Below are 10,219 nucleotides of genomic sequence, written 5' to 3' on the forward strand. Positions count from 1 at the left end.
TTTATTCAGTCTCACTTTTCTTTGAAGGTGGAGTTTAATGTACTGGTGAAGGTGGAGTTTAATGAACTAGTGAAGGTGGAGTTTAATGAACTAGTTTGAACCAAATAGTTTTCCTAAATGACTCAGGGGTCGGATTCAGTGCATATGGTGCGTTCATCGTGTTAAAACAGAGGTTTACTAAGGAAACATGTACGTAAATGAGCATATGGAGGATTAAAGTGACCAAGTGTCACACAGACACCCAGCATGTGCAGCTCAGCTGTAGTCTGATAAATGCTGCCTGTTGTCCCTCTGTGCTGTAGACTGGCTCTTTGTGCAGAGCGGTCTCTTGTGCAGGATGTTGATAACAGACAGAGCATGCGACATGCAGCCATTACAATAGACCCATTCAGACAAGAGAGACCAGGACATAAAGGAGTCTTTGGCTTCAGCGATTAACAATCGCACCACTAAATATGAGGTCACTTTGACGGCTCAGACACATCCACAATATTCTGTATACATGTCAGTGTCTGTCTGTAGAAACCCTTTCATACACTAGCAGCACCAGAGGACAGCTTTTAGTTTTTCCTTCATCTTGTCTCTCGATTTGGACTCGTTCTTTTTCGTGTCCCTTCAAAATAAGAGCCTCTTTGTCACAGACACTAAGTGTCACAGACACACATAAGTGTCTTGTTCATGACCCGAAGCCAAAACCGCAGAGGAAGTTACTAAAAAGGACAGACAAGAATGGTGTAAAAGATCGTCCATTTTTTACGTCTTACATATTTGTTATTGAGCATTTGCAAGGTGTTCTGGGTAAAACACTGTACTTTAGAAAGATTAACATTATGGCTCTTAAAGTGATAAACTTAAGTAGTAAAATATAATCACTGAGCCTCAGCAGTCAGGCTGTAGAGCTCTTCACAGTGCAGTCGTGCTTTGTGTGCCACTTGAACTCAGACGGTGTCCCACAGGGATCAATATTAGGTCCCCTGATGTTTACCCCACACATATCATTGTTTTACACACTGAGCCTGCTGGGCAGATCAAACCATCTTGCTCGTCACTGACCCACCTCAGCCTTCTCGAGCAGACAGTCGGATCCTGTATCAGGATGTATGTATAGTGATGTCCATGTGTTCCTTGTCTCGTAATACTAACTTAAAATGAGAGTGGAAAGTTAAATCGTTACGTACATTTTAGACAATCTTAGTATTTGTTTCATATAACCACAATGCTGCTTAGTAATAAATCCTGTGCAGGAAACGTGAGGCACAGACACATTTATAACAGGTGAACCATGGCTCCTGAATAAATACAGCTCGACTCAAAGCTAACAGTATGAGACAGAACAACACAAACAAAAGAACTGTAAACTAATCCAGGAGACTGTATTATGACTATTTAAAACTGAGTCAGACCAATCAAAATGCTTCTTCAAAATAAACGGCCTTTACTTTATCCAACTATAAAGCCATGTTGTATGTGCGTGTCTGTAGTTCATATATATACAGTGTGTGTGTTATTAGATAAATCTAATGGTGCACTCGATGCTGCAGCAAGCACACAGCTGCAGGTGGACCCTCACTCTGATTGGACGGTTTGCTTTAACAGGACGTGACTTTGTTTCACGCAGCAGTCGGAGGGTGGGGGGGGGGTTGTTTAGAAATTCAAATCAGCTGCTTGTGCAGAATATTGTTACAGATATGGAGTGTGTGAGTTAGTGTGTGTGTGTGTGTGTGTGTCTCAGAGAAGCCCTCCTACGTATCTCAGACTTCACACTGAACTGACTGTGTGTGGCCGTAGGGGCGGAACAATCGTCTGTCTGTGACCTGTGAGTGTGTATGTGTGTGTGTGTGTGTGTGTGTGTGTGAGACACACACATGGCTCACTGCTCGTGTGGGTTGGAGTGCATGTTCAACAGTCACATGAGTGATGACATCATGTTTAACAGTGATGTGACAGTCATGTCTGCATGATGTTGATCGGATCATTGATTGTTCCTCTACTTCCTGTCTCTCAGATCCAGAGGGATCGGGACGTCTTCTGTCCTGTGCAGCCCCGCCCTGAACCCAGCACGGTCACATGTACAGGTAAGACTGTCACACACAGTGAAACTCACAATGTAGGTTATTCCTCTCTACATCCTTTGACATCAACATGGAGATGTCAGTGATCTCTGAGGCTGCAGATGTATTTAAAGGTTGCACACAGCCTAATCTCTATGTACAGATGCTACATAGAAATGTAGCATCTGTAGGCAGGGACGTGGATTTCTGGGAAGGCAAGTGTTCTGTTTGAACTACGCTTGTAGTCTGTGTAATATTGACCAATCACGTATCAGCAGGCTGCGGCGTATGCAGGAAAAACAGCCCGTGAGGAGAGCAAAAGAGGAGGAGAGTAATCCACCGTAATGACATCACAGCTCCATCAGCGTGATCTGACAACGATTTAGCTTCTTATTAATCTCTATAACCAGACGTCTGCATGCTAACAGCTAACAGCTAACAATCTGTTTTGGATCTCAAATTTAACTTGAAATGAATTCCCTTGAAGCTGTGTCACGAAAGCCGCTGAGCGTTCAGATTTCCCGACTTCCTCGAATGCATCAGATCCATCCGCCAGACAGACGACAGACCTGACAAAGCTTCAATTTTTACTTCTTACAAATCTGCATCGTGATGTTGAAGTTTGGGCGAAGAGCCGTTAATAACAAGAGAACGGCTTCTCTGTCTGTAACGATGCAGCACGCTGGACAGTAAGTCTTGACGGGAAGTCGATTATCGCTTACCGCCCGGCACGTTCACCTTTGTCCCCAGAGGCTATATCGTCTCAGACTGTAGCCAATGGGATCCCAGATTGCCCACAGCCTGACAGAGTCTCCACACTGTGCTTATTGCTTTAACGTCCGTCAGTGTCCCCTGAACAGGACACGATCTGTAATCTAGAAAAGCAGAGCATGAATTAGAGGATTAACTGATAAAAGGATTTGTGAGACTGTGATCTTCTTTCACCACATAAAGTGATGATCACTGAACAGAGACGCACCATCAGTAGTGCCATGGAGCTGCCTAAACTGGACCTGGAAACCCTACAGCTCATCCTGCGCTCTGCCGCAAACATCCAGTCACCAGTATAGTAAACAGACTGAGCTGAGCTGGTTGCAGCTTTCCATCTACCAGGATCTACCTGGGCTCTTTCCTTTTGAGGTTATGCAGACATGTCAAACTGGTAGGAGACCGAGGTGGACCCAGGAGTCGTCATATGTTTAATGTGGCATGGGAACGTTTTAGGATCCTCCTGGAGGAGCTGGAAAACACCGCTGAGGAGAGGGTCGGATAAGGGGAAGAAGATGGATCAGTGGGTGGATGACAAAAGTGTATTTATTATTGGTTAAAAGCTGACGTGTCCGACCGCTCAAAGGACAGAGAGTTAAACTCAAACACTATTTATAAACCAGCAAAGTAAGGCACAGTGTCAACTCAGCTCAAAGTCAGACCTGAACACACACTCATCACCAACTTCTCTGGTTTCATGTAACATTAGCTTTATTGTGATGATGTTATTTTAACACTGCTGTAACCATGTAACACACACACACACACACACACACACACACACACGCTCAGGCTGGTTCTTTGTGGTTTGGGTGATATGAGGTCAACTTCCTGTCTCGAAGGATTGCAACCAGCTCTGCAACACGGCGCTGTCTGAGACATGGCAGCAGATCCAGAGGAACACAGTGTTCACGTCCTGCTGTCCCGTCCATCACTGACCCCGCTCTGCTCTGTCTCCTTCACAGAGGTGCTTCCAGACCCAGACGAGTGTGTGTCGCTGTGTGTGCTGCACAGTGATAAAGACAGTGTGACAGTCAGTGCGGAGCTGGACGACAGTGTCTTTAAAAAGGTATGAGCCCACCTCAAACACACACATTCATGTCTCTGGTGTTTGTGTTCATAAACGCTGGTGTCGGGTGTCCGTCTTAGGGTCACTAAAAACAGTCCTGCTGCACCTCTCTACCTTTACACTTTACTAAAAATAACCTGAATGGGAAAATGTGTGGTGAGACGAGCGTTACGTAACAGACTGGAACACTTTCCCTGCTGCAGCTCGGCAGAGTCGGAGGAAAGCAGGCGGCTGCTTGCTGCAGGGACGCTGGCTCATAAACTCTTTTAAACAAGGAAGTTATGAGGAGTTCACATAGTCCTGATGTTAGACCAGACAAGGATCGATGGTGTAATCAATAGTACTGAACATTTTCACACACATGAAAGCTCGTGCACAGTGCTGTGAAGTGTCAGGAACACGTGCGCCTGCTGCTCCGCAGAGACATTTTAATGGGAGGGTTATTAAAACCATCAGTGACTCGTGTTTGCTCAGAGCGTCATCAGTGTGACTCAGTTGTTCTGGAAAAGGCCTTTTCCACTCTGCTCTCTCTGAATGCTGACATGTGGCAGCTCCCTGCTGGTTCCCCTGAACCTTGTCTGACAGGATCCTTTGAATCAAATCCAGATCTGACTCCATGCAAACGTCCTCACAGGGACAGAGAGAGCAGAAAGGGATCAACTGAATACTTTAATATTGTAATGTGATCCCTGCAGACTTTGTGTTCCAGGTTGGATGATAGAAACGAGTTGTTTCACCCCAGCATAGCTTCATGTTTAACTCTCCATCTCTTCTCCAGCCTGCAGAGCCTCCCCCCCGGGTGGGACACAGGGACAGGGGGGTTCGAGTCTCCTGCTCCTCCACAGATGATGCATGTGTACAGGGAGCCCTCGGGCCCAGCGAGGGGGCTCTGTCAGGGGGTGCCACTGACCCTGCAGCCCCTCGGAGCTCCAGACTGTCCTGGAAGTCTGAAACGGAAGACAGAGGTGAACAAAGGAGGAGTCCAGCATTACATGCTCACACAGACATAAGAGACATATGTCTCCACTGATGTTCTGTGGTTTTAGCGCTCGGCATGTTCACATCTTCAACTTCTCCTTTTGGCTGTGAACTTTAGGCGACATTTCCAGTAATGTGGTATTTAAACAAACAAATGTTTCTCACTTAATTTATTTGGAAACTTTCAGCTTCTTTGAGCATAAATAGAATAAAAGGTGTAAACATGAGGCTGCAAATATAAATGCATCTTACTCAGTGTGTTTGGTGTCTCTCCTGTGTCACTGTCTTTGTTTGAATCCCAGGAGGAGGTGAAGCTGAAGGAGGAGGAGAAGAAGAGGAGAACAAAGACCAGCTCACAGAGAACCCGGTCTCCTCTGCCATCAAGAGAGCCTCCATCCGGTCCCTGTCTCCGCTCCGTCGTCACAGCTGGGAGCCGGTCAGGAACACACCGACTGCAGAGAGTGACATCACAGCCAGCAGGTAGTGAACAGACTGTCCATCGCAGCATGTTACTAGTTCAGCTGTAGATTACCTGCAGACTCTGCTGCTGGATGCTGCTGGTGTTCTCTCCCCACAGAGGCTGTTTGCTAACTGGTGATGGTGACTGTCTAACCATCATATTAAGGTCATGTTAAATGACTTACTATCAGAACCAAGGTTTTAAAAATAATATTTATGAGAGGATGAGTCAGCACGAGTGACGTGTGGATTTCACATCTCTATTTGCACATTGCACACAACCTGCCCCCGCTTCGTTACTCAATACACACAAGCATCCAAAACAAAGGCAGCTACTCGTTCACGTAATAACAGAAACAAAGACAGCTGATTAACTTTATGTTACGTTGAGTAGCATGAGGCAGGTAGATATACAGAGCGGTGTCTGTGCGCTGTCCCTGCAGCTCAGTTCTCCTTCTTCAGCTTCTCTCCGTGCTCAGGTGTTAGCAGTCTGATCTGAGTCTGACTGTGACGTTTAAGATGACAGAACAATGTCAAAATGAAACATGATGCAGAGACACACACCCTCTCTGACTGTCTCTGTGTTTCCTTTCAGCCCCATGGAGAGCCCCTCAGGAGACACCAAGAGAACCAAGACCCCCATGCACAGGAGAAGGTACACCTGCCCTTCATCACTCACCTGTTCACACTGCTGCAGCCTGCTCTCTCTCTCTCTCTCTCTCTCTCTCTCTCTCTCTCTCTCTCGTCCCCTGTGTGTACAGAGCTTCAGTTTGGACCACGCTGAGAGACTCCAGCAGGATCATATTATATCACTCCACACACCTCAGCTGTTTGGGTGTAGTTTAGGAGTGACTCAGTCTGTTCACATGACGGTCTAGACACACACACACACACGCACAGAAGGAGTATCCAAAGGAATAGTCATTATTGAGCTAAGCTGTGGCTGAACACCATCTGGTAGAGAGAAGTTGGAGTGAGAATGGAGGTGGAAAAGTCCTCTGTGAATCAGTGGGGTGCGTGCATATGTCCATGTGTACGTGTCTGTGTGTGTGTGTGTGTGTGTGTGTGTGTGTGTGTGTGCGTGTGTGTGTGTGCATGTTTCTGTGTGTGTGTGTGTGCGTGCATATGTTTGTGTGCGTATGTCTGTGTGTGTGCGTGCGTGCAGCTGTGGGATCAGTTAGTCTTTGACTCTCTGTTACATCACAGCAGTGAGAACACTTCATCACTTCACAGAGCAGCTGCAGACTCAGTCACACACACTCATTAACATACTGATTGACTCATCTCATTTAAGTGACCTGATATTTTCTGCAGCATTAACATCATCCTTTCATTGCTGTTACTTAAAGTGAAACCTGTCGTCACCTTAAAGACTCACACCTCCACAGCTACACCTGCAGACTTCCTGCAGGCTGGAGATGAAACAGAGAGGAGCTTTAATCCACACAGGGACACCTGTTGGTCCTCTGCTGCTGTGTCCTCCTGTCTTGTCGGGTTTCAGAACTGATCTGTGTCCATAATAACACGTCTGATAACACACATCACATGACCATTAGCTCTCAGCTCCAGCTAGCATCTCTGATTCTCTCTGTCCAAGTCGTTCACCATCCATCTCCTCTGTCTCACTCTTACTAACTCTCCTCCCCTCCATCATCCCTCCCTCCAGTATGAGCTGGGCTCCATCCAACCTGCAGCATCCTGATCAGCAGCACATAGACAACAGAAGGTAACCAGTGCAGCTCAGTGATCTGAAGGTTGTCTCATAGTAAACCTGAAAACACCTGTGTACATGTGGACTCATCCTCCAGCACAGCAACATGTTACATGTGTGCGTGTTCTCCTTTACACAGCTACAGCCTGGAGGGTCTGGAGGTGGGGAGGGGTGAGCTGCAGACTCCATGTCCCATCATCCTCTCTGATCAGCAGGACATGAGTGCATCGAGGAGCCAGGAGAGAGGCTCACTGCGCTCTCTCACAGAGGAGGAGCAGGAAGGAGACACAAGCAGCATCCACAGCCAGGTGTGTGTGTGTGTGTGTGTGTGTGTGCGTGTGTTTTTGTGTGTGTGTTCCACGTGTTCACCAGATCCCCTGAATTAAAACATTAAAAACGTACAGTAAATGTAAACATTGAATCATTGCAGTGTTAGTGCAGAGGAGAGTATCAGGTTACAGCAGACTGTTCAATAAGTGATGTTATATATGTGTGTGTGTGTGTGTGTGTGTGTGTGTGTGTGCCTGTGTGCCTGTGTGTGTGAGTAGCCGTCACATCCGGTGCTGTCAGTGACCAACAGCTGTCCTGCCATGTTCCATCACCAAACCCTCACCAAATCCATCTCCATGGTAACCATCAGTCACAGAGACTTGGGTGGTGAGTTTCTGCTGTTTTTATTGTTTGTTATCTTTCCCTTCATCCCTTCATCCCTTCATCCTCTCACTCTGCTGTAGTTGTGATGTTTTTTCTCTTTTACCCTGTTCTTCATCCTCCCCATCCACTCCCTTCAGTGATTGGATGTTCTCCATCGAAGCGACGAATCAGCTTCTCCCTCAGTATCCCCACACTCCTCCCTAAAAATAGGCGCTTCTTTTCTCTTGGCTGCTCCTCCAGTGATGAGGAGGAGGAGGGAGGGAGTAAGTATGATGAAGGATGCTGTGTGTCAGTCTGCGGTACCTGTAACACCTGCAGAACTAAAAAGGAGCTGCAGATCAGATGAGACAGGACAGCTCGACTAAAACTGAAGCTTCCTGTTGTCTGGACATGAGCAGACTGTGAGCTGTACAGGAGTGTGTGTTCTGTCCATCTAAACCTCCCCTGGCAGTCCTATTAACAGCCCGTAAACAGATAGACCTGTGTCAGAGAGCGGCTTCTGTTGGCTGTGCTACTAAAAAGATTTTAACTACAACTAAACGTGTCATCACCTCGCTGGAAGAGAACGCTCAGAGCTTATCTTTGCTCTGTTAGAGGAGGAGCTGTGTGTGTCTTCAGTGCACAGACAGAAACTTGAGTGCTAACACTTCCTTGTGTCACCTGAATTCCCTTTGAGCACCCTGAATGGACTCGTCCCTTTGACAGCTCCTCAATGTTGGACACATTGGTTTGGACACAGGCAGATCTCCTGTCAGACTATGCTCAGGACGATCTGAGCCCTGCATGGCACAGAGTGTTTAAAGGTTCATTTTATTTGTCACATATAATCATCCATCCTTTATCTTTCATTATCCGGGCCCTGGTCGTATTAGCAGCAGGCTGAGGGAGTTAGTCCAGTATATTCTGGGTCTACCTCAGGGTCTGCTACTAGCTCCACTCTCCCTTTAAAGGTCTGAGCTCCTCTATCTATCTCTCAGGTTGAGCTCAGACACCCTGCAGAGGAAACATCCACGATGTCATTCTTTCAGTGATGACCCACACCCCGTGACCACAGCCTTCTGGGTCCAGTACATCTCCTCATTATTGCTGATGCTGCACCCGCCTGTGTTGTTCCCAGAAGACCTCAAGATCCTTGAACTCCTGTGCTTAAGGCAGTTCTCACTCCAAACCAGCAGGGGGCCACCCACTGCTTCCCAACAGAGGAGAGACCATCTGCTTCCCTCTTGGCTGCACACCGCCCCAGCACCTGCTGGAGGTCACAGCTTGATGAAGCCAACAGAACCACATCATCTGAGTAAAGACGTATTCTCAAAGCATACCCTCTCCTCACCTTGGCTGCACCTTCAATGACAAAACATGACCGACACTGCAGTAGTGATACTGGTGAACTGAGGGTGGAAGCTGGTCTGGTGCTCTCGTGTATCTGTTTTTTTCTTCCTGACTGCAGCCGAGTAGAGTCAGGGTAGTTGGGATCCTTAATGTGGGGTGACTGTGGCCCAGTCGAAGAGTGGGTCGTCTCTCAGTCAGAAGGTTGGGGGTTCGATCCCTGACTGCTACAATCACATGACGAAGTGGGCATGACACTGAACCCCGAATTGCTCTCGAAGGCAGAATGTGCATGAATGATTAGATCCTGATTGCAGGCACTGCACTACCTCTGTCATCAGTGTTTGTGAATGAGTGAATGTGATATGTAGTGTAAACACAGGTACAGTCTATTTACCACTGAATGATTCTCTTGGCCTAATTCTTGCAGTGCCAATGGTGAAAGTCCTTTAGGCAGGTAGAGCACCACTTAATATAAGCCCAGACAAACCACCCGGCCCCTGCAGGTCCTCACAGTCCTGTTTGGTCCTGTTTGGCCCCCGTCAGGGGAACATCGCTGCCTGGAGTTTCCTTAAACATCTGTCATGTCGTCCTTCTCCCCATGACGTCAGGCCCTCTGTGATGAGCTCACCAAAGTACTGTGTATTTCTGTGCAGCTGTCTGAGACCAGACACGTTTCATTTGTTGCAGTCGCTGCGTAGAGAAGAGTCTTTCAGGTGATCCAAGTGTCCTTGAGCACACCTGTGACTCCCTCTGTGTTTAACTCTCTATTAACTTCTGTATCATCACCTGATTTCCACACCTGAACTGTTTGCCATCTTTGTAAATTACTAAGTGTCCTCTCTGCTTCCTGCAGGGGGGAGCTCGTTCTGCAGTAACTCCGGCTCTCTGGAGTACAGGTAAGAAACTGGTGACGATTGTATTGATTGTGTTGCAGGGCTCATTTTAGCAGCTGCTGTAGTCTTAGTTTCACATTTCAGTCATTTTTACCCTGTGTAGTTTCAGTCGACAACAACTCAAAACATTTTAGTCATCATTATTATTGTTCACACTGTTTTATGTGTGCGTGTGCGTGTGTATGTGTGTGTGTGTGTGTGTGTGTTTCAGTATTTCGGAGGAGGAGCCGGGTCCCCTGCGGAGCGACACTGAGGGAAAAGGAGGCCCTAAAATCAGCCGCACGTTCAGCTACCTCCGCAGCAAGAT

At 47.2% G+C, this 10,219-nt stretch overlaps 1 protein-coding gene across 3 annotated transcripts in view; it reads left to right on the forward strand.

Moving 5' to 3' along the window:
- LOC138612420 (A-kinase anchor protein 13-like) overlaps positions 1-10,219 on the forward strand; it is an 83,923-nt gene that overhangs the window by 52,876 nt on the left and 20,828 nt on the right. For 2 of the 3 annotated variants that reach the window (XM_069685653.1, XM_069685654.1), the window contains exons 12-21: positions 2,006-2,075; positions 3,785-3,888; positions 4,667-4,853; positions 5,169-5,346; positions 5,921-5,980; positions 6,992-7,051; positions 7,176-7,344; positions 7,585-7,693; positions 9,873-9,915; positions 10,124-10,219. The exon at positions 10,124-10,219 is cut by the window's right edge and continues 16 nt beyond it. In XM_069685653.1, coding sequence (XP_069541754.1) covers positions 2,006-2,075; positions 3,785-3,888; positions 4,667-4,853; positions 5,169-5,346; positions 5,921-5,980; positions 6,992-7,051; positions 7,176-7,344; positions 7,585-7,693; positions 9,873-9,915; positions 10,124-10,219 — 1,076 coding nt within the window. The remainder of the gene's footprint in view (positions 1-2,005; positions 2,076-3,784; positions 3,889-4,666; positions 4,854-5,168; positions 5,347-5,920; positions 5,981-6,991; positions 7,052-7,175; positions 7,345-7,584; positions 7,694-9,872; positions 9,916-10,123) is intronic. The other variant, XM_069685655.1, reaches the window with a different exon arrangement.

Source organism: Semicossyphus pulcher, unplaced genomic scaffold (genome assembly GCF_022749685.1).
Source record: "Semicossyphus pulcher isolate SPU_LCO1_2020_fin unplaced genomic scaffold, fSemPul1.0.p SCAF_8, whole genome shotgun sequence".
Taxonomy (NCBI): Eukaryota; Metazoa; Chordata; class Actinopteri; order Labriformes; family Labridae; genus Semicossyphus; species Semicossyphus pulcher.